General features: G+C 32.2%; 1 protein-coding gene across 1 annotated transcript in view; it reads right to left on the reverse strand.

The window, feature by feature from the left end:
• Nucleotides 1-679: 679 nt before the first annotated feature.
• Nucleotides 680-25,828, reverse strand: part of LOC145248136 (tetratricopeptide repeat protein 36 homolog) — a 42,480-nt gene continuing 17,331 nt past the window's right edge. The window contains exons 3-5 of the mRNA XM_080109951.1: nucleotides 18,587-18,775; nucleotides 12,994-13,095; nucleotides 680-3,000 (exon numbers count right to left, since the gene is read on the reverse strand). Coding sequence (XP_079966077.1) covers nucleotides 2,846-3,000; nucleotides 12,994-13,095; nucleotides 18,587-18,775 — 446 coding nt within the window. The 3' untranslated portion in view covers nucleotides 680-2,845. The remainder of the gene's footprint in view (nucleotides 3,001-12,993; nucleotides 13,096-18,586; nucleotides 18,776-25,828) is intronic.

The following is a 25,828-nucleotide window of genomic DNA, read 5'->3' on the forward strand; positions in this document are numbered from 1 at the left end:
CCTGGAAACGCCAGGGTGGATTAACCATACTGAGGATATCTTACTTAGTCCATGAATACTTTGTAATTTTGAATATTTAGTCAGGGTTTACTTGTAGAAAAAAGTTTCCTCATGCAAGATTGTCCTCACAAACTCTTGTGCAGAAAGACTTAGACACTTAAGAACAGTGTCTAGTAGGTATTCAAAATAATGTTTATCTGTCTCTATATGCACAATGAAACATGTGTAAGATGATTAAATATAAAAATTCGCCTATATCTAAAAAAAAAAAAAAAAATCATGATTGTGGACTGATTTTTTGTATTAACTGGAATATAATTCATCAGTGCTCTGAAGGCAATAATACATCTTCATTGAGCTTATTTTGACTATTTTGTAAGGGATATATACTTAAAAAAAATATTTTTATATACACTCAAGATATGTGAAAGGAAGTTAAAAGTTTGCATGATAGAGCACCCAAGATAATTGGTTGTGAAAACCAAAATTTTTGAAAAAAAAAAAAAAAAAAAAAAAAAAAAACCCAGATGCACCTAACATTTAACCTTTTATGAAAAGATCAAAACTGTATTAATTTAAACATTCTCTTTATGGAAAAACGTCAATTTTTATAACTTAATCAACAACAACAACGACAACAAAAATTTAATAAAGTTAAATAATCATAAAAAAAATAATCTCAGATATGCACCTTTTTATTTACAAAAAAATAAAAAATACAGATTTTTATATATAACTTGAAAACCTCTGACCCGTTTGAACTGTATTTGTTATATATATTATTAAATATATAATTTTTTCACTTTGAAATTTGATTGTATTATCGTTTTTAATACTTTGGTGTTGACTGATAATCAGGTTTTTACAGCAAATATTTATTTAAAAATGGATGACTTGATAAAAGATGAATGAAAGCTTTTGGCAACTTTTTGGGAAAAGAAAAAACTCATTTTGTGACCTCCTTCATTTTCAATTAAATGTATGATTAAATAGAAGAAATAGATATATTTTACAGTCGAACTTTGCTTAATCTGTGTTAGTCAGTCAATAGACTTTCTTATATATGACATAGTGGCCCAAGTGGCAGGGTACTTACCTTGCATGCACGTGACTTGGGTTTTGAATCCCGAGTTTGGATATCTTCTCGAATGAGAGCAAAACTCGAGCCTAGAATTTGTGGCTTTCATGATTTGTATAAAGAAATAAAAGACCCAATTACGAGGCTGGGGGTGGGTTAGGGAGCTCAGAAAAATTAATTTCTTTCAGGGCTTTACTGGTAAATATTCGAAAAAGACAACAAAATTAGGTCAAACAGTTTGTAAGCGGATAATTTGCTTTCATCCTTTTTTCTTATATTGGACCAGCTGCCAAAGTTTACGCACGCGCGCGCGCGTGAGAGAGAGAGAAAGAGAGAGAGAGAGAGAGAGAGAGAGAGAGAGGGAGGGGGGGATCAGGAGGGATATCTTTAAAAAGAAGCATGACAAAGAATGAACAGGAAAACCTACTGGCCTTTGGGCTAAGATCACTGTGTAGTATCTGTTCTGATGGCTACACTTAATTTGTCTTCAGTCAATGTGGGGGAAACTTTTCTCTACTTTTGGGGAGCTGGTTTCCCCTACATCAAAATGTAACACAAGGTAATTTTTAATCTTGTGGGGAAAGCAAATAAATAGCAACATAACCAAGGATGTGTTGAGTAAAGAAGAAGTTTTTAACTCATCTATTTTTGTATCATTGATCCGGGCAATGTCAGATAATCCTACTAAGTATAGATAAATAAAAATGTACACTCTGTTGCTTTCATCCTTTGTTCTTATATTATATTGAACCAGCTCTAAAAGTTTATATGAGAGAGAGTTTTCAAAGAGAGAGAGAGAGAGAGAGAGAGAGAGAGAGAGAGAGAGAGAGAGAGAGTAGGGACAGACAGACTAAAAGAAAGGGGAAACACAGGCAGCTGAAAGGGAGGAGAAGGAGGAGGAGTAGCAGCAGCCATTTAAAAAGCAACATGACTGAGAAGTTTCTAATTGGTCTATTTTTGTATCAATAACCCGGGCAACGTCAGGTAGCCCTGCTAATTAGAAATAAAAATGTACACTGTTGTTTTCATTTTTATTTATTTACGTTATACTAGACCAGTTGCCAAAGTTTACCAACGAGAAAGAGAGAGAAAGAGACAGAAGCAGTTATGGAGAGAGACAGTTAGAGGGGAGAGGAAGAAATCTGTTTAAGCAATAACATGACTAAGGATACTTAGACTGAGAGAGAAAGAAAAATTTCATATCCTAAGCAACGTCAGAAAGTCAAGCTAATCATAAATAAATCAAATGTACACCCAATTGTTTTCTTCCTTTTTTATTTGTTTATATTATATTGGATCAGTTGACAAAGTTTACACTAGAGAGAGGAGCAGTTATGTATAGAGTGTGTGTTTGAGAGAGAGAAAGAGAGAGATTTTAACTCTTCTATTTTTGTACCAATGACCCGGGCAATGTCAGATAGTCCTGCCAATCATTAATAAAAAAAAAAAAAAAAAAAAGTACACTGTCTAGCTGTCATCCTTTTTTATTTTTATTATGTTGAACCGGTTGCCAAAGTTTATGTATGAAAGAGAGAGAGAGAGAGAGAGAGAGAGAGAGAGAGAGAGAGAGACAGACAGACAGACAGACAGAGAGAGAGAGATATTTTTTTTTTAGCTCTTCTGTTTTCACATCAATGACCCGGGCAACGTCAGATAACCCTGTCACTCATAAATAAATAAAAATGTACATTCTGTTATAAAATATGAAATAAAGTAACTCTAAAACCAAACAAAAAATAGAAATAAAATAAAATTGGCTGTGATAAGTTATTCATCTCCAGAGATCAATTTTCCAATCACTTCACACAGCATCTGATTGCACATGGCAGCGTAAGGGTTCAGCATAACGGTCATTTGGCGTGCAAATTCACTGCCTAAGTTGGAGGCTTTCTGAAAGTCTGCAAGAGCACCAGCATCATCACCTGCAGGTCGAGAGAAAAAAAAAATACTGATTAGAAAAATCGATCACATATAAAATCCATTTTGAGTGTTTGAATAACACTCAATAATAATGAATAATTTGTTTGAATAATAATAGTTTGAATAACACTCAATAATAATGAATAATTTGTTTGAATAATAATAGTTTGAATAACACTCAATAATAATGAATAATTTGTTTGAATAATAATAGTTTGAATAACACTCAATAATAATGAATAATTTGTTTGAATAATAATAGTTTGAATAACACTCAATAATAATGAATAATTTGTTTGAATAATAATAGTTTGAATAACACTCAATAATAATGAATAATTTGTTTGAATAATAATAGTTTGAATAACACTCAATAATAATGAATAATTTGTTTGAATAATAATAGTTTGAATAACACTCAATAATAATGAATAATTTGTTTGAATAATAATAGTTTGAATAACACTCAATAATAATGAATAATTTGTTTGAATAATAATAGTTTGAATAACACTCAATAATAATGAATAATTTGTTTGAATAATAATAGTTTGAATAACACTCAATAATAATGAATAATTTGTTTGAATAATAATAGTTTGAATAACACTCAATAATAATGAATAATTTGTTTGAATAATAATAGTTTGAATAACACTCAATAATAATGAATAATTTGTTTGAATAATAATAGTTTGAATAACACTCAATAATAATGAATAATTTGTTTGAATAATAATAGTTTGAATAACACTCAATAATAATGAATAATTTGTTTGAATAATAATAGTTTGAATAACACTCAATAATAATAATTTGTTTGAATAATAATAGTTTGAATAACACTCAATAATAATGAATAATTTGTTTGAATAATAATAGTTTGAATAACACTCAATAATAATGAATAATTTGTTTGAATAATAATAGTTTGAATAACACTCAATAATAATGAATAATTTGTTTGAATAATAATAGTTTGAATAACACTCAATAATAATGAATAATTTGTTTGAATAATAATAGTTTGAATAACACTCAATAATAATGAATAATTTGTTTGAATAATAATAGTTTGAATAACACTCAATAATAATGAATAATTTGTTTGAATAATAATAGTTTGAATAACACTCAATAATAATGAATAATTTGTTTGAATAATAATAGTTTGAATAACACTCAATAATAATGAATAATTTGTTTGAATAATAATAGTTTGAATAACACTCAATAATAATGAATAATTTGTTTGAATAATAATAGTTTGAATAACACTCAATAATAATGAATAATTTGTTTGAATAATAATAGTTTGAATAACACTCAATAATAATGAATAATTTGTTTGAATAATAATAGTTTGAATAACACTCAATAATAATGAATAATTTGTTTGAATAATAATAGTTTGAATAACACTCAATAATAATGAATAATTTGTTTGAATAATAATAGTTTGAATAACACTCAATAATAATGAATAATTTGTTTGAATAATAATAGTTTGAATAACACTCAATAATAATGAATAATTTGTTTGAATAATAATAGTTTGAATAACACTCAATAATAATGAATAATTTGTTTGAATAATAATAGTTTGAATAACACTCAATAATAATAATTTGTTTGAATAATAATAGTTTGAATAACACTCAATAATAATGAATAATTTGTTTGAGTAATAATAGTTTGAATAACACTCAATAATAATGAATAATTTGTTTGAATAATAATAGTTTGAATAACACTCAATAATAATGAATAATTTGTTTGAATAATAATAGTTTGAATAACACTCAATAATAATGAATAATTTGTTTGAATAATAATAGTTTGAATAACACTCAATAATAATGAATAATTTGTTTGAATAATAATAGTTTGAATAACACTCAATAATAATGAATAATTTGTTTGAATAATAATAGTTTGAATAACACTCAATAATAATGAATAATTTGTTTGAATAATAATAGTTTGAATAACACTCAATAATAATGAATAATTTGTTTGAATAATAATAGTTTGAATAACACTCAATAATAATGAATAATTTGTCTGAATAATAATAGTTTGAATAACACTCAATAATAATGAATAATTTGTTTGAATAATAATAGTTTGAATAACACTCAATAATAATGAATAATTTGTTTGAATAATAATAGTTTGAATAACACTAAATAATAATGAATAATTTGTTTGAATAATAATAGTTTGTAATAACACTCAATAATAATGAATAATTTGTTTGAATAATAATAGTTTGAATAACACTCAATAATAATGTTGAATAACACTCAATAATAATGCCTTTGACCTTCTTCAGGTCTTGTTGAACTTGGGAAGGACTCATGGCATACCAGATAAAGTACTAGGTAAAAATTTAAATATTAAGAGACATTATTCTGGAGACTGAAGGTTCAATCCTCAGTGTGGGCAGTACAAAGAATACAATTGTGAATTATTCAAGACTATCAGATTATGCCTGACAGAACAAGAGTTTGCTAACCCTGCGGTTTCTGTCTGAAATTCTATGCAGATTCATGAGTTTGATAAAAATACATCTGAAGAAGGCCGAAGGTTACATCAGCCGAAATATTGTGCGAATAACACTCAAGATGAGAACAGTAGTCTAAAGAATCCAAATAACCTGAAAAATCAATCTTATCATATGCCCAGTTGTAAAATACGCTTAATTTTACAACGCATATTTTAATTCATGCAGATTTCGTATTTATTATTATAGAGCCAATTTTTTTTATTGATTATTATATTGTACCTAATATACAGTCGTGCTTCCAAAAGTTAAAAAAAAAAATTTGATTTGGTGCCATCAGCTAGAATCGAAACCAAAACTTTTAGCTCTCCAGTGCTATTCGCTACCATGAGCTAAGGCCACCTGGATGTCAAAGCTGTACAAATTAACCAACTGAAATGTATAACTGTATATTTTTGCATGCGTAAAAAAGATACATATTAGTTCGACTTACGACTGCCAAGTTTCAATTTTTCAGAAACAAAATGTTTACTTATGATCTCCTACTGAATGTAACCAACTTCAAACGACGAGGATCCACACATCTGTGCTTCTTGTGTTGCAACGATAGAAGCACTTGATGTCATGTGCTCTCTGCATATAAACAATTGCTTCGGGTTGGTTTCACTGTACACATAGATTCGAAAAAGTTGTCAAAAAACAAATATATAATAAATAAATATTATCAAAGGCAAGATAAGTTACTTTTTTACCAAACTGGACACATTTTTTGTGTTTTTATTCAATGCAACATGTTTATTCAGCTCGAAATACATGCAGTGTTTACTGATGTATTGGAAAATTCAAAATGGCGCCCGACACTCTCTTTAACATGGTAAGTTTGGGAAAAGGTGTTATAAATAATAAACTAGACAAAATACTATTAAAAAAACACCGAATATATATCAACTTATGTCACAGTAACATATAATGAACGAATTTCTAACAGTATTTTGTCTAGTTTATTATTTATAATATCTTTTCCTGAACTTACCGTGTTAAAGAGAGTCTCAGGCGCCATTTGAATTTTCCAATACATCGGTAAACACTGTATGCTTTTCGAGCTGAATAAACATGTTACATTGAATAAAAACACGAAAAATATATCCAGTTAGGTAGAAAATAGAAAAGTAACTTATCTTGCCTTTGATAACATTTATTTGTTATATATTTGTTTTTTTTGACAACTTTTTCGAATCTATGTGTACAGTAATACAAACCCATTGCTTCTAATGAACATATGACAGCATAAGGTTCTGGTGATGGTTACAGACTCAATCTATATTATGTTTCTTTTAGTCTGTTTGTCCGTTCCATTTTTTCCAGAAAACTACTGGACTGATCTGGCTAAAAGTTTGTATGGATCTTTGTTATAATAAGGTTCAGCTAACTAAATATTATCATATCCATTCGATGGACAATTACAGATTAATAGGGATTAGTCACCACACTACCACATTTACTATAGAAGTTTTTTCAGAAACGATTGAGCCGATCTTGCTAAAATTTTGCATGGACTTTTGTTATGCTAAAATGCAGTGAACTAGATATTATAGTGTCCATTCGATGTAAAGTTAGGGATAAATAGAGATTAGTATTTAATGCAAAAATAAGCACAAATGTAATCATATTTAATCATTAATTTAGCATAAAGCACTCAATCTAAGTCAACAGGCTATAACTTTTTGCCAGTTTTTAATAGGGTGACAAGTCTAGTAAGCTCATGATGTGGAATAGTAAACCAGTGTCATGTAACAGCCAGAAAACCAAAGATCCAGTTTCATAGGAAGCCTTGTGAGTAAAAGTAAGCATCTTTTTTGTGTGTAGGTACAACTTTTTTGATTTCCAGTTTAGATATTTGGAGATTGCATAGCAGGGGAAGACAAATTCAATATCAGGACCAAACTGAAAATCAAAAAGATTTTTTTTTTTTAACAAAGCCAAAATTCTGAAATATTTGAATGTATGTTTTTTTGTTGTTGTTTTGTTGAGAAAGATTTTTAAAAATAAATATAAGAAACTTATAACACAAAATATTTATTTTCTTTTTTCTTTCTTTTTTTTTTTTTTTAAAGAAAATAGAGATTTTTTATTTTTTAATAAAACATGAAGTTTTTGTAACATTTCTGGAATGAAAATAAATATATAAAACTTAGACACTATTTTTGTTAAAAAAAACTATTGTGTTATATATATATATATATATATATATATATATATATATATATATATATATATATATATATTAGTGTGTGCGTGTGTGTTCCAAAAAAATCAGATAATTGTTGTAGGAAATCTCAAGTGTGAGAGTTCAATGCGAAGAGTAAAAAGAAAATTCCAACACAAGCTTAGTTCAAGCTCATTATAAATTTATTTCAACCCAGTAAGGGCCTCATTAGACAAGTCAGGTCTATAGCTGACTTAAAAGTGACAACCTTACAGTGTTAGTATGGTTTAAATGGGGAGAGGAAGGGGCAGGGAGGTGAAGTAAGGGAAGGAAAGCAGAACCATTTGATTGAGAGAGGATAACAGATTAGAAAGGCCGGCCAAGTTGTAGGAGGAGGAGTGGGTATTGACAAGAATGCGAGACAACGGGGGAGGGGGGGAATGAAGACTATAGCGGGGGTGGGGGGTTCAAGTAGAAGTTAGAATTAAGAGGAATGCCCTTTTCTCTTCTCTGCAACCTCTCTCCCACAGAAGAGACGTTGCGAGCCTATCTTTGTCTTATCGTTATTTCCATGGCAGGTGCTCGTCTGAGCTCCAATTCCTCGTCCCCCCTCACCAATCTTTCACGAGAAACACCCGTCTGGCTGAAACTACTGTCAATAATTTTCCCCACTCTCTATCTGTGCCTAAATCCAAACGTAGATTCCATGAGCAAAGCTTCTTTCTTAGAACTGCACGCCAGTGGAACTCTCTGCTGCTTGCCTGTTTCCCACCTGACTACAACTTGGACATCTTCAAGTCCAACATAAACTCCTGACAAACCACCCCCTTAAGTAAGACACTCTATCAAAACCCCCAATACTAATGATTACTACAATACTATCTCATTGATTACTGTACACGCAATAACCCTTATCCCTGAGTGGCCTTCGGGCCTTGATAAGTGGTGACCCCCATGTAAAAAAAAAAAAAAGGAATCCAAAGAATTTATGTGTAAAGAAATATAATAAGATGCAAAGATTTAAATTAAGAAAAAACATAATAAGCAAAATAATAAGCAAAATAATAATAAGCAAAATAATAAGCAAAAAAATAATAAGCAAAAAAATAATAAGCAAAATAATAATAAGCAAAAAAATAATAAGCAAAAAAATAATAAGCAAAATAATAATAAGCAAAATAATAAGCAAAAAAATAATAAGCAAAATAATAAGCAAAAAAATAATAAGCAAAATAATAAGCAAAAAAATAATAAGCAAAATAATAATAAGCAAAAAAATAATAAGCAAAAAAATAATAAGCAAAATAATAAATTCTAGAGCACAAAAAGTTGCTCATTTTCATAGTACCATTCTTGTCTTTGTAGATCTGTGATTTTTTGAGTTAAAAAAAAAAAGAAGGAGACTTTGCTTTTGGAATGACCCTCATATGACATAGCTTGTTCTGGACACACATGCACAGCCATTGTTCATTGTGAGCAAAAGAGCATTGAGAATGGTGGTGACTATGTAGGAAAATAAAATTTGGAGACCAAAAAGTCGCTTGTTTTAATGGCACCACTCGTGTCTTCATAGCTCTTCAATGTTTTAAGTTAAGAAAAAAAAAAAAAAAATAAGAGGCTTTATTTTTGGAATGACCCTCAAATTATTATTAGCAGTAGTTCGAGTAGAAGTACTAAATCCACATACATTAATTATTCAAGTCACAAGTATTTAGTAACAAGTGATTTACTACTACTGCTACTACTACTACTACTACTACTACTACTACTTCAGATATCAGGTCTGTTATTGCAGCTCTCCTGTCCCTCTATATTCACTATTTCTGATGAGATCTATTAGTCGTGTTTCCTGTTGACACTGTCAATGAATTTTGTTTATTGTCTTCCTTTGCTTTTTTTTTTTCAGTGATTTTTTTCTAACCTCAAACACTTTTCCAAGCTGCATTAAATGGCTGAAGATATTTAACTGTCTGACGTGGACAGTATTGAGTGGTTATCTGCTGTACTCTGCCTTACGCATGGCTTCTTCGTTTATCTTCCTTTCTGTTCATGAGATTCGTAGAATTCTTAAAAACCATATCCCCACTGTTTCCAAACGACTTTCAGCCTCCTTCGTTACTATTGGATTGTGTAGTGGACTTTCGGTCAGCGCTCAAGTTGTGGATAACTTGGCCAAGACTAAAGTTACCTCTCATGAAAGAGGAGAACTATATATGGCACAATGGGAGATTCCATTACGCACACATGGGCCAGTCTATTCTTTGGATTATGATTGGCTGAATCACCTGATTGGATATGCTTGTACATAAATACAAGCCCTCAGTCCAGCTCAATCTGGTGTCAGTCTTGTGCATAAGCTGGACCCTTGGTAAGTGTTGCTGCTATTATTATTATTATCATTATTGTTGTTGTTGTGTGTTATTGACTACTACAGTTCTTTTGATTATTCTTTCAGCCTCCTTCGTTACTGTCCAGCATTTGCAACCGTAGATATGTATGTCCTCAAGATTTTAATTTTTGTGTTCAGTTTTATGTTTCTATTTTGTAAGATGTACTCCATGCTATGGAAGGCATTTATATGTCCAGCTAAAAGTAAATAAACAATACAAAACGAACAACCACAAAGTTGGCATTGTCTATACCAGCGTTGCCCACATGTGTAATATCAGAAATTAAAAAAATATATGTATTTATTCTGTGAGGGTCATTTGAGCCAGGTTTCATCATGGAGAGGTTGGTTTTTTTTTTCAGCCATTTCCAGTGTTATCTATTACATAAAGGTTAGGTAGAATGACTTACAGCATTATTTTCAATAGAAGAATAAACTGAGTGGTGGTCAATATGGGTCAGGGAAGAGGGAAAATAAAGGTAGATAATATTTTTTCCCCAATTCCAATACAATTCCCGATTCCAATTCTTGATTTTTTATCAAGCTCTAATATTTAATTATAAAGTTATTATTTTGTCACGATTGTTATAAAAACACATGTCAAATGTATATATATTTTTTCAAATGTAAAAACATATTTGTGGGAGGTGATCTGGATTTAAGTTTTACTGGTAGTTTAAAATCAAAATATTTATTATTTTATTATTAGCAACTGGAAGATTTTGTTGTTGAAATTAAATGTAGTCAATTCAACGGTGACGATGTAAAATGTTTTTGACTTGTGATGGGGAGTATGAGACGAATGGATTCGCCAATCATTTTTATAACCAACGGCTGTGCTAAACAACCAATGAAAACGTCCCAAAATTATTATAAAAATTGTCGAATTTTGGATTCAATCAGTTCGTCATTTACTACGTCATGGACCGCATTTAATTCTTAGTCGCCATCTTGGTTACTGATCTGAACTACGCCGCCATCTTTGTTCAACACAATATCTCAGAACTTAACAAACGATGACTTGCAAAAATGTTAGCGGAAAAAAGCAATCCAGCCTGTAGTTATCTGCTGTAATCTGCCTTACGCATGACTTCTTTGTTTGTCCTCATTTCTGTCCATATCTCTGCTGTTTCCAAATGACTTTCAGCCACCTTCGTTACTGTCCGACATTTGCAACTGTAGATGAGAATCGACCATATGTATGTCTTCAAGATTTTGATTTTTGTGTTCAGTTTTATATTTCTGTTTTGTAAGATGTATTCCATGCTATGGAAGGCGGATTTTGTCATTGCAATTCTTTCCTTGATTTCCGCATCACTCTTACCATAAGATGTAAAAATACAACCCATGTAGTTGAGTGTATCCCCCCCCCCATCTAATGGCCGCACCTTTACATCTGATATTACAATTTGATACTGCGGCCTTTTTGGAGATAACCATGCATTCTGTCTTTTTAGCATTAAATTGAAGCTCTTTCTTCTCACTTTCGTCTGTCACTGTTTTCCATGTTCATTGCAATTTGTCTTTCAAGTGTGTGACGAGGACAGTCTCATCTGCATATCTTAGATTGTTGATGTCACGACCACCTACACTAACACTATCTTGATTTTCAATTTTGCATAAAATCAGTTTGCTGTAAATGTTGAAGATGTCATGTGAGAAAATACACCCCTATCTCACTCCTCTGTGGATTGGTCTGTAGCTGCTGCAATCATTGTCAACCTTGATGGCCACTTTCTGCTCCCAATAGAGGTTTCTGAAGACACTAAGGTCTTTTTTGATCAATGTTGAGTTAACATGTCAGACAAATCCCGTGTCATACCTTGTCAAATGCTTTTGAGAAGGTACTACTACTACTAGTACTACTAACAAAATTTGCAGACATTTTTGCTGACGACATTACCATCTATGGTAGCACATCTAAGATAGTAAATGACCAAGTTCTCTCTGATTCTCTCTCCTCTGATCTTGATCACGTTGTACTATGGGGAAAGGAGTGGCTGGTTACTTTTAATGCATCTAAAACCAAGCTTCTATCTTTACATCATCAACGTTCTGATCCTCATCTGGCATCAACTGAAATGAATGGCTCTCGTCTCGGGGAGGCCTCAAGTTTTGACAGGCTTCTGGGCTTAACCTTTACTCCTGATCTTAAATGGAATACGTACATAAAATCTGTTGCCAAGGCCGCTGGAAAAAAGGTTGGATCCTTCTATCGATCCAGTAGATATCTCACTGCTGATGCAATTCTCTATCTATATAAGAGCCAGATACGTCCAAAGATGGAATACTGTTGCCACATATGGGCAGGAGCTGCTAGAAAAGACTTGTCCTGCCTTGATAGGGTTCAAAATAGACTTCGTGGTCTGGTGGGAGATGTCCTTTTCTCTTCGCTGCAACCTCTATCTCACAGAAGAAATGTTGCAAATTTGTCTCTGCTTTATAGTTATTTTCATGGAAAGTGTTCGACTGAGAATCTATAGTCCCCCCTTGCCAAACTTTCACAAGAAACACTCGTCTAGCTGAAAACACTATTAATAATCCCCTCCCCTCTTTATCTGTGCCTAAACCTAAACATAGATTCCATGATCAAATCTTCTTTCTTAGAACTGCAGGCCTGTGGAATTGTCTTCCGTTTTCCTGCTTTCCAGCTGTCTATAATATGGTTGTCTTCAAGTCCAACGTGAACAAGTTTCTGATGAGCCGTTCCACTTAAGTTAACAAATTTACCAAACTTCCAATACTATCGATTACTATATTGTCCTTTTGACTACTGTACAGTCTTTAACCCTTATCCTTGAGTGGCCTATCGACCTTGATAAGTGGTGACGCCTATGTAAAAACAAAAAAACAACAACAACAAAAAACCATACTTCCACCAGTGAGAGACTCACCTTCTAAGCGCCTCAGCATTCCCCGCTGAATATGAGCTTGGCAAATTCCCTCGTTACCACTTGAACAGAAATCAATCGCCATGTTGAGATCTTCCATTGCACCTTGAGAAGAAAACAAAATCGAAACCAATAATTCACATGGCGAATCAATAAGTCGATTGGTTTGTTAGAATCAATTTTAATAAGGAAAACAAAAAATGAAATAATAAAAATTAAAACATCGATAGAAATATTTACTAAACCCAAAAAACAATTTTCATTAAAAATGTCTCTCTAAAAACTGGCTCTCTCAAAAATAATCATCCCAAATTAGAGTCCCTAAAAAGGTGATCTCCAAACAGGATTTGGTTGTAGGAACTGTATCACACCTTTCTCTGTCCATAAAAGCTGGATGACTTTTTACTTTAATAGCTTCTTTCCACGGACCACTTATCTTTGAAATTCCCTCCCTGCTGTCTCGACCATTGACAGAACTTGTTACCGTTAATCACGTTCAGAGTAGAAATCATTATCCTTAAAAGCCAAGAATGCCCAGGGATGGAGTATTGTTGCCACATCTGGGCAGGAGCTGCTAGAAGCAGCTTATCCTGCCTTGACAGAGTACAAAATAGACTTCGTAACTTAGTGGTGGATGCCTTTTCTCTTCCGTACAACCTCTTTCCCACAAGACGTTGCGAGCCCGTCTTTGATTTATCATTATTTCCATGGCAAGTGCTTGTCTGGGCTCCAATCTCTGGTCTCTCCTTGCCAATCTTTCTCGAAAAACACTCATTTATCTGAAACCACTGTCAATAACTTTCCCCACTTTTTAATTTATCAAAACGTAGATTCCATAAACAAATCTTCTTTCTTAGAACTGCACGCCTGTGGAACTCTTCTGTTTGCCTGTTTCCCAGCTGACTACAACTTGGTTGTCTTCAAGTCCAACATAAACAAATTCTTGATGAACCGTTTCCTTGAGTAATCCAATCTACCAAATTTCCATTAATAAGGACGACTACGATATTATCCCGTTGATTACTGTACACTCAATAACCCTTATCCTCGAGTGGCCTCAGGGCCTTGATAAGTGGTGACTCCTATGTAAAAAAAACTTATATCGAGTATTGTTGCCATATTTGGGCTGGAGCAGTGACCACTAGCCTCTTCATTTGGGACAAAAAAGAATTTCGAACCTAAGAGGTCTTGCATTGTCTGCTAAGCTCCATGTTGTGCTTGTTTTATATGGACTGCATTTTGGATGAACTTGTAACATTTTCAATTAAAAAAGAAAAAATAGGAGTCATTACGTTTCTGAATTTCAGATTCTTTTTTGCTTTACAGTAAGCACCAGGTCCTATTAGCTCTGCCAATTTTTGTTAAAAAAAAATAACTCTATTTTATGTTATATATAAGTTATAAAATATATATGGCGATTAAGCTACACTGAATATTCTGCGTTTCATCCACTCTAGGACTCTTCAGGCTTATGCGCATAAGCCTGAAGAGTCCTAGAGTGGATGCAACGCAGAATATTCAGTGTAGCTTAATTACCATATATATTTTATAACTGTGTGTGTGTGTGTGTGTGTGTGTGTGTGTGTGTGTGTTATATATACATATATTATAATTATTAAATACCTACCGACACTAGTGTTTCATCCTTTCAAGAACCATAAGTGCAGGGTATCACGATTAACACCGGGCGATATATATATATATAAGTGTGTGTTCCCAAAAGATCAGATAGTTGTTGAAGGAAATCTCAAGTGTGAGAGTTCAATGCGAAGAGTAAAAAGAAAATTCCAACACAAGCTTAGTTCAAGCTCATTATAAATTTATTTCAACCCAGTGAGGGCCTCATTAGACAAGTCAGGTCTGTAGCTGACTTAAAAGTAATAACCTTACAGTGTTAGTATGGTTTAAATGGGGAGAGGAAGGGGCAGGGAGGTGAAGTAAGGGAAGGAAAGCAGAACCATTTGGTTGAGAGAGGATACCTAATTAGAAAGGCCAGCCAAGTGGTAGGAGAAGTGAGAGTTGACAAGAATGCGAGACTGCAGGAAGAGGGAGATGAAGACCATAGTGGGAGGGGGGGGGGAAGACCCAAGTAGAAGTTAGAATTAAGAGGAATCCAAAGAATTTATGTATAAAGGAATATAATAAGATGCAAAGATTTAAATTAAGAGAAACTTGTAACATTTTCAATAAAAAAAAAAAGAAAAAATAGGAGTCATTACGTTTCTGAATTCCAGATTCCTTTTTTGCTTTACAGTAAGCACCAGATCCTATCAGATTTGCCTATTTCTTGGAATATTCTGCTCTATCCATTAACACTCATACAGCATTATCATGCTGACACACCGTTTCTCACTGGATCACCGAAGTTAAGCAACATTGAACTTGGTCAGTACCAGATGGGTGACCATTTGGGAATACTAGGCGCTGTATGTAAGAGGATGTCAACATGTTCTTACAAGATCTACAAAAATCTGATATTGTCATCTTCTTTGATGGGGATATACATGTGACTGAGGGCTGCTTCTAAATTTCATACTCCCATGAAACTTCCTCTTTTGGAGGAAGCCAGTTCAACCCACATAAGGAGAATGCTGCTTTGATACAGTCTCCATCAACATTTTCTTTGTCTGCTGATAGTATAACACTATCATCACTTGATGACCAATATTTCTTTCTTTCAGAGCTTAGGTTTTGGAGACTTTGAATTCTCGAGTTCTTGTTCCACATTCCATCTTAGCCTCCTCTATTAGAGCTATCATATCTAAGTATGGAATCGACTTAATGGTTGTGGTGAGACTTTAGTTTAGCACTGATTCTTCAGAGGGAGTTAGCTGACATTTAATTCTTTTTTTTTTTAAATTCAATTTTCACCCCAAACAAAGCACAGTGCCACTTTGAAGTAGAGGGCTACTATCGGGGACATAAGTTGCAGGGATACTATGTAGGGAGATGAGCAGCAAGATGTCTGTTCACATTATACTTGAATTTCTGCATGTCAGTACAGTTGGGAAAGCAGACTCCCGGAGGGGGGTTCCAAAGTCTAGCAGTTCCGGGGAAGAAACTATTGGAGTAGAAGGCTTTCTTACACCTAGGGATCTCTACTGTGTAGAAGTGGGATTCAGCTGCTTGTTGGGTTGGTCGGGAGTATTTATGTCGAGGGGTACAAGTGCTTGTAATTTGTCAAAGCATTCACCATTAAAGTACCTGTAGAACAGGCAAAGGGATGCAACATTTCATCTATGGGACAAGGGCTGAAGCCTAGTTGATAGTTCAGGACCTATCAGGTTGGCGACCCTCTTTTGAACCCTGTCCAGGAGTTGGAGGCAAATAACAGATGCACCAGCCCAAATGTGACAACAGTACTCCATACATGGGCGAATGGTGGCCTTATAGAGATACAGGATGTTGACAAATAGTGAATGATGGAAAAGGAGTCTTACATCCTTAGCTCTCATAGTTTTCAATTTCTTTATTTGGCGATACTTGAAATCCTTTTTTATATGATATATCCAGGTATTCTTGGATGCAGGTTTTGTCATCAGTTCGTGATATACTTTCCAGGAAGGGGGTAAAGTCATGAGATTTTTATCAGTAATTGATTTTTCTTTGACTGGCTGCTGTGGATTCTATCTCAGACAAGCTCATCCCCTACTCGTTTTGCAGTTCTTTCTGTTCTCCTGAGGCTGACTAATAGTTTCAGCATTAAGCCTTGTGGCACTAACTTAAGATCACAACATTTGGGTAGGAATGTGAAGTGGTTAGTCATCCTAGCCAGTTTTTGGTAGAATTTTTTGATATATTCCCATTTTTGTATTATTTTGGGCCCATACCAAACTGATATTAGTTTTCTGAATTGTCGAGATGAGAATTGGTTATTCGTATTATTTGGATTCTTCAGACTACTGTTCTTATCTTGAGTGTTATTTTTTTTTTTTTTTTTTACATAGGCATCACCACATTTTCATAACATTTTATTCGACATAACCTCTAACCTTCTTCAGGCGATCTTCATTGAAGGGGACTTATCTGTATAGAATCTTGGACATTGTTTTTCTCACAAAAGCATGGCTTTCTCATTCACTGATGCACTTATTTTCTTCAACGAAAATATCTCTCGAGTGGTTTGACTCCAGTTGTAGATACTGAACAAACCCGACCAAACCACACAAATTCCATTAATACATTGATACAGTGCTTCATCAAAGAGCCTCATGGGATCTAACCTGCCCGGAGAGGTACACCAACCTACTTACCCGACAGCTCAGTAGAAATCAACTGCCGGCCTCAAACATTTGGCTCCAACACCTTCTCTTACACCTCCTTTGGACGGCTTCCGCTTCCCATCTATTAGAATCTTTTCACCCCTGACTGATTCCGGCCTTTTCTTATTATTTTCTATTTAGAAATGACATCCTGATGATTTCCATTTCTCTGCAGATAGTCTTAGACATTGTTTTTCTCAGAAAAGTCAGTTTCAGCATACCTTTTCCATTCAATAAGGCATTTACTTTTTCTTTTTAAACTCACATTCATCCCAAACAAGGCACATCACCACTTGGACGTAAGGGACTACTATTTGGGACCATGTTTAGGGAAAATGAATATGTTGATTTATGTTACATTTAAACTTCTGCATATCAGTACAGTCTGGGAAGCAGATAGCAGGAAGGGAATTCCAAAGTCTAGCTCTTTGAGGGAAAAAACTATTAGAGTAGAAGCGTTTCTGGCATTTAGGGACCTCAACAATGAAAGAGTGTTAATTTTTTGCTAAGCGGGTTTGTCAGGGGTAAGTACATCGAGGGAGCACAAGTGCAATGAGTTCATCAGAGCATATTCCATTAAAATATTTGTAAAACAGACACAGTGATGCAACATTGCAATGATGGGACAGGGGATGGAGCTTAGTTGACAAAGTGGGATATATTAGATTGAAAACTCTTCTTTGGATCCTATCCAGGAGGGAGAGACTTGCAGTAGATGCACCAGCCTAGATGTGAAAACAATACTTCATGTATGGGCGAATGGTACTTTTTCAAACAAAGAAAATGTCTTGGGTGGTTGGACACCGGCCATGGATACTTTCTGTTCTTTGTGCCAGTCCCTCTTCCATTGGCCAAGCGGCCCTGTCGGTGGGGCATTAGAATACACCAACTGCCCCCCTGCAGAGAGTAAAATGGGGATCCTGGATATGACCTTAAACTATATCCAATGGTAAGGCCCCAGCTTGTGGGCTTTAGGGAGTGTGGAGCCACCCTTTAATTGCCATTGCTCCCAGGTCCACTCTGACCCAGAGTGGTAGTACCTGTTAGGGTTCCAACTATGGGTTAAATAGAAACCGACTTGAAAACAACAAATATATTCTATTAAAAATTTTTTCTTCAAAATCTTTGGATTCAGCATTAAATAACCCGAAAAGGGTTGATATGCCGTAAAACAAAAACAACCAACCAACCATCCATTAGGCAAGCATATATCACTGCAACGTCTGCCATTCATATGCGCAAGACATGTTTACAGGATGAGCATTCTTTTGAGTCATTATAGTTTCTTTTTAGTAGACTAGTATATCAGCTAGTTTTATAATGAAACTTCTTACCTTTTGTGTCTCCTTTGAGACGAAGTGCTTGTGCCCGATTGTTATACCCTGATGCTCGTGAGGGGGCCAGGTCAATGGCTCGGCCTAATATTTCAATTGCAGATGATAAGTTACCATTCTCTGCCTCTTTGACTGCATCAACTTCCAAGGACTTGGCTTCTTCTTCATGGATACTGACATTTTCATTCACTAGAAATCAAGATTTAAAAAATGCAAATTATACATATAGAGTGAAATATTGGAATCGATCAATAATAAAATCATTAACAGGAATCTAATAAGATTCAAAATTTTTAATTATAGGGTCAGTGCATGAGATCTTTAAATAATGAGGTCAATTACTCAAAAGCTTCCAATGATAAGGTCAGTATCAAAATATTTCAATTATATTGTCAATATTGAAATATTTTAATTATAGGGTCAAAATCAAAATATTTCAATTATAGGGTCAGTATCAAAATATTTCAATTATATTGTCAATATTGAAATATCATAAATTATAGAGTCAATATCAAAACATTTCAATTATAAGGTTAGTATCAAAATATTTCAATTATATGGTCAGTATCAAAATGTTTCAATTATAGGGTCAATAGTACAATATTTTAATTATAGGGTCAATAGCAAAATATTGTAATTATAAGGTGAATAGCAAAATATTTTAATTATAAGGTGAATAGCAAAATATTTTAATTATAAGGTGAATAGCAAAATATTTTAATTATAGGGTCAAAATCAAAATATTTCAATTATAGGGTCAGTATCAAAATATTTCAATTATATTGTCAATATTGAAATATCATAAATTATAGAGTCAATATCAAAACATTTCAATTATAAGGTTAGTATCAAAATATTTCAATTATATGCTCAGTATCAAAATGTTTCAATTATAGGGTCAATAGTACAATATTTTAATTATAGGGTCAATAGCAAAATATTGTAATTATAAGGTGAATAGCAAAATATTTTAATTATAAGGTGAATAGCAAAATATTTTAATTATAAGGTGAATAGCAAAATATTTTAATTATAGGGTCAAAATCAAAATATTTCAATTATAGGGTCAGTATCAAAATATTTCAATTATATTGTCAATATTGAAATATCATAAATTATAGAGTCAATATCAAAACATTTCAATTATAAGGTTAGTATCAAAATATTTCAATTATATGGTCAGTATCAAAATGTTTCAATTATAGGGTCAATAGTACAATATTTTAATTATAGGGTCAATAGCAAAATATTGTAATTATAAGGTGAATAGCAAAATATTTTAATTATAAGGTGAATAGCAAAATATTTTAATTATAGGGTCAAAATCAAAATATTTCAATTATAGGGTCAGTATCAAAATATTTCAATTATATTGTCAATATTGAAATATCATAAATTATAGAGTCAATATCAAAACATTTCAATTATAAGGTTAGTATCAAAATATTTCAATTATATGGTCAGTATCAAAATGTTTCAATTATAGGGTCAATAGTACAATATTTTAATTATAGGGTCAATAGCAAAATATTGTAATTATAAGGTGAATAGCAAAATATTTTAATTATAAGGTGAATAGCAAAATATTTTAATTATAAGGTGAATAGCAAAATATTTTAATTATAGGGTCAAAATCAAAATATTTCAATTATAGGGTCAGTATCAAAATATTTCAATTATATTGTCAATATTGAAATATCATAAATTATAGAGTCAATATCAAAACATTTCAATTATAAGGTTAGTATCAAAATATTTCAATTATATGGTCAGTATCAAAATGTTTCAATTATAGGGTCAATAGTACAATATTTTAATTATAGGGTCAATAGCAAAATATTGTAATTATAAGGTGAATAGCAAAATATTTTAATTATAAGGTGAATAGCAAAATATTTTAATTATAGGGTCAAAATCAAAATATTTCAATTATAGGGTCAGTATCAAAATATTTCAATTATATTGTCAATATTGAAATATCATAAATTATAGAGTCAATATCAAAACATTTCAATTATAAGGTTAGTATCAAAATATTTCAATTATATGGCCAGTATCAAAATATTTCAATTATAGGGTCAATAGCACAATATTTTAATTATAGGGTCAATAGCAATATATTTTAATTATAAGGTGAATAGCAAAATATTTTAATTATAAGTTAAATAGCAAAATATTTCAATTATAGGGTCAATACCGAAGTATTTTAATTATAGGGTCAGTACATAAAATCTGTCAATAATAATGTCAATACTCCAAATCTTGATGACAGGGTCGATACACAAAATACTTCACTGATAGCCAATACTCAAAATCTTTCAATAAGGGTATCAATACTCGAAATCTGTAAATGAGTGTCAATACATTAAATCTATCAATGATAGACTCGATACACGAATCCTTCAATTATAGGATCAATACCAAAATCTTTCAAAAATAGGATCAATACTCAAAATCAACGCAGACTTAGAATTAGTCAAGGAGGTGCATTTTTTCAAATGCTTATATAAATGTCATATTGATGCACTTATTTCAAACTATTCTTATGAGGAAAGAGTTTGAAGAGAACAAAAATCTAGGATGCTGATTGGATAACTAAGAATATCACAATGCAAATGAGCCGTTTCATATAAGTTATCAAATTTACCGAATTTTCGTTACTAATGATTACTATATTGTCTAATTTCTACTGTACACTCTTTAACCCTTATCCTTGAGTGGCCTTTTGGCCTTGATAATGTGGTGATGCCTGTGTAAAAAAAAACAAAAAAACTTGGGCACCATAAAATGAAATTGCACCAAATAATGGATGACTAAGAGAGTATTAGGAGATTTCAGATGTGAGTTTTAAAAAGAATCTTGACCTACTGAAGTGTGGGAGGCGAGAAAATGGTGAATAGGAAACTAACATTAATAAGACACGTTTTATTCTTTGTGAAAATAAAATATCGGTGCTTGTTTAGAATTCCACCTCCATGAAAAAAAAAAGAGAAATTTTTACTGTCTTTCCATCTAAACACTCATCTTTAAAATGACGACTTTTATAAGTTTTTGAGTATGCTGAAAACAAACATCAAATTCAAATTTGGGGCAGACAAGTAGTTTTCTGGACATTTTTTCATCAATGTATTTCTTAATAAATGCCAGTGACCTTCGCCATTCTTAATGTGAGGAGGAGGGGGCGTTTGTAATACGCATGCGATTTGATAGTTATTCAGTTGAGAAAAACATGGCCGCCAGTGAAAGCATAATGGATTACATTGGATGATAAAGTTATTAATATCAAGAAACTACTTGTCTGTGCCAAATTTAAATGTGATATTCGTTTTTAGCATACTCAAAAACCTGAAAAAGTCGTCATTTTAAAGGTGAGTGTTAAAAGTAAAAAAAAAAATACCGACATGATGTATGTACTTGTGACGGAAAGAAAACTTCATGCACCAAAAATTATGTAAATTGATCAAGTAGTATTTTTAATGACCTTGTAACGAGTGATGTAACCCACTTTCCGGTTTTCGACATTCGGTTGTGCATGTGCGCATAAGCATTAACTCATAACAACGTAAACAAATAAACACAAATTGCTTCTTTTGCAGATTTTGACCTGCGCACTGAAATATTAACGTTATTATTTCGAAATTATTATTTAACATGGGAAGAGCGGGGGTGTTTTGCAACTATTACAACTATACTGTCGCTATTTTCTTACAACTAAACAACTTTAACCCGTTGACAAACATAAGAACAATTGTAGCAAAGCCAAGACTACTACTACTACTACTACTACTACTACTACTACTACTACTCTCTATCCGCCCCTTTTCCTTCCTTCCTTCCTTTTTATTTTTTGTTTACATTTCTAGATACAAAATAGTTTTGTGAGAACAGTGAATTTGTTGACACATTTACTAATCTGTTTCAATATTAGTTTTATTTTATTTTATTTATTTAGGTTTTATTTTTTTGCTTCAGGTTTTATTAATTATGTTTTTTTAGATTTTAAGTTTCTATAACTTGATTGAATGATTCCAATATGGGGTTTTCATGCTTATATTTCTCATCGGTAGGTTCATGCGCGTTTTTGCTGCTAAATGACTTTCGTCGGCGTTCGATTCGTAGGAAAATCATGTTAAATTTTCGATTTTTTAGCGACTATTCGGAAAAATAGGTAACTTTACACGAATAGGGAGGATTTTGTTTTTTCATGTTTGAGTGATCCATCCGTGATTTTTCATTTTAATATACTTTAATAGAAATGTTTCTGTTATGTCAAAAAAAAAAAAAAAAAAAAATTTCTTTACGTCACAAGTGTCACGCTCATACATGAATTCCATAGCTAATATAACATACTGACCCAACGGGTCACGGGTAGTCTAGTCATTATTTAAAAATAAAATAAGAAAAATTTTATGGCCAAACTACGAGCAACGATCTAGCGACGCCATTCTTGAAAACAGTCTGAAGGTATAAGGGAGATAACTTCAAATCCAAATTTGGTGCTTGTTAAAATAGAGTCGACAGATCGATTTTAAAAATGTTGTTCTAAGCAAAAACAACTGTACTTACTTGTCATGTCGAAAATAGTAATATATTAAAAAATTACGAAAATTCATCGAGTAGTAAATTATTTATAGTTAAAAGTGATTATTACCGGAACAGAACATTTTCCCTAGATATGAAGACTGCGAATACAGGGGCATACTTATCTCCCTTTTCGCAACTGTGAGTGACATTTTGCTTGTTTTAGCCGGTAGCGATAGACTTTTTTTAATGTTAAAAACACAATAGTAGTTGTTCTACTTAATGAGTTTGTGTAATTTTTGGATATATTACTATTTTCGACACGACAATAAGTACTATTTAAAACATTTATAAAATCGATCTGTCGACTATCTTAATAAGCACTTCAAATTTTAGAAAGCCATTCTTAACATCGGTAATAAGGGGATATTGGCAAAACTAAAAATTTGCTTAAAAATGATTTTTTTTTTAATAAAAATAAAACTACTTAATAAATGTACGTGATTTTTAGTGTACGATATTTTCTTTCTGTCACAGGTACGTCGTACATTTTTTTCCTTTTTTTTTTTTTTTTTTTTAACAAAGTGGGAGGGGGAGTTCTGGAGAAGCGCCCGAATTTCTTTTTTTTTTTTTTTCATTCGTGTTTTTACTGGCGCATAAATACATAAGTAAATAAAGGTCATCGTGGAAAGAAAACTTAAAATGTCATAACAAAGGCACTTGATTACCCCCGCCCATCATCCGCTGTCTTTAATACTAGTGGATTTATAAATTATATACTGTTTTTTATTTTATTTTATTTTATTTCAAGACAACGTAAGAAACACGCTCTCAAAGTTACCCAAACGTGGAGAGATTTATATAAATAAAGTTTTTTGTTATTGTTTTTATTACGATAGCGAAAACGCCGCCGTTGTATTTAAATCACGGCCGACGTACATATATAATAGACCGCGTCACTAAAAGTCACGTGATCTACAACGTCACAGGCGTAGTCCTAGGTGTGTCAGAAACTGACCTTACGAATGCGTGAAATATATTGAATAATTAGACCCCCTGTCTTTCCAAGCTTATGACTACTAAAAAAATGTAATTCAAACCCTAATTTTTTTTTCAATTAAAGGAGCAAGAACCAAGGTTTCATTAAAAAAAAACAAACAAAAAACAATGTGGTTTTTTAAAAAAAGGTTTTAAATTCGAACTTTACAGGTAAATTTCTAAAAAACACTTCTTTTTTTGTTTTAAATTTGAATATATTATTTATTGATCTTTTATCTTCAATTTGTGATGTAAAACTTTGGTGAGTAAATTAATTATTTACTTTTTTAATAGACATCCCAAAATGGGGGGGGGGGTGAATTAAAAAAAAAGTTTGTCTAAAATATTATATTCTATTTATTGGAAAGAGCATAAAAGTTCACATTGACCCTGAAAATATCGTAAAAATTGAATCGATAGAAAAATTTTGATAGATTTTTAAAGTTTAAAAATTGAAAAATACTTAACTCGTAAAATTCAATTGATTTCATTACTGTTTTTTTTTAAATAAAAAAATAATATTTCTATTACTTTTTATACAACTTTAATAGTTTATTTTGGAAGTATAATCCATAAAGAAAATAAACAACCCACTTTTAAAAGAGAAATTACGAGTTTTTAATATTTTATTCGCAGTTTCGTGTTAGGGGTGTCAAAAATTCCCCCCAAATTCTGATCGAGTAGTCCTATAGTAGTCATGGACCTCACTCACTATTACAAAGCAGGGATGTTCAGAGGGTGATAGTGCTAGGCGTGCCCAAACACTGCCCCTTTCACTCTTGTTTTAAAAATACCCTTTAGAGAGAAATGTATTGCAGGCCCGTACCCCCAACATCGTATTTTTTTTTTTTTCACTTGAGCACCTGCCCTAAAAATGTTCTCTGAGCGTCACTCTTACGAAGGGTCGTTATTTTCTGCTTCAATTCTCCAAGAAATTGCTGCGAGGATTATAAAACTGGTCCAAAAGTGATTGTATTTTATTTTCCGAAAGATTAGGAATTAATTTAAATTTGGACACTTAGAAATAAATGAGGGTATTTTTTTTTGGGGGGGGGGGGAACTGCAAAGTTATATATTTTTAAAGTGTATTCAATTATTTATTCATGCATGACTTTAATTTCAAGTTAAAAAATGCACCCGTTTTCAAGTAATTTTTAAATATTTTTTTTTTACAAATCCTTTTCCTTGATAACAACAGCAAACAATGTTGAATTATTTATCTTTAACTATATTTTCTTATAAGAATCTAAAAAAAATGAATTTTTGGTCATAAAGCAAAACGTTTAGTCTCGACCACAGAATTGTTCGTTTCTTTCTTTTAAATAATTCCATTAAACCATTTTTTGTTGTTGTTGTATAAAAAAGAATGTTTCGAGTTTATTATTTCTGTGATTGAAGTTTTTACTGTGTAGCATTTTTAAAAAGTATTTTTTTTTTATTTTTTTTTACATGGAAGGCATTACTTATCAAGGCCCGGAAGCCACTCGAGAATAAGGGTTATTGCGTGTACAGTAATCAATGGGATAGTATCGTAGTAATCGTTAGTATTGGAGATTTGATAAAGTGTCTTAGTTAAGTGGGCGGTTCATCATGAATTTGTTTATGTTGGACTTGTAGACATCCAAGTTGTAGTCAGGTGGGAAAGCAGGCAAATGGAAGAGAGTTCCACAGGCGTGCACTTCT

Source organism: Euprymna scolopes, chromosome 26 (genome assembly GCF_053919585.1).
Source record: "Euprymna scolopes isolate OS-2025 chromosome 26, ASM5391958v1, whole genome shotgun sequence".
NCBI lineage: Eukaryota > Metazoa > Mollusca > Cephalopoda > Sepiida > Sepiolidae > Euprymna > Euprymna scolopes.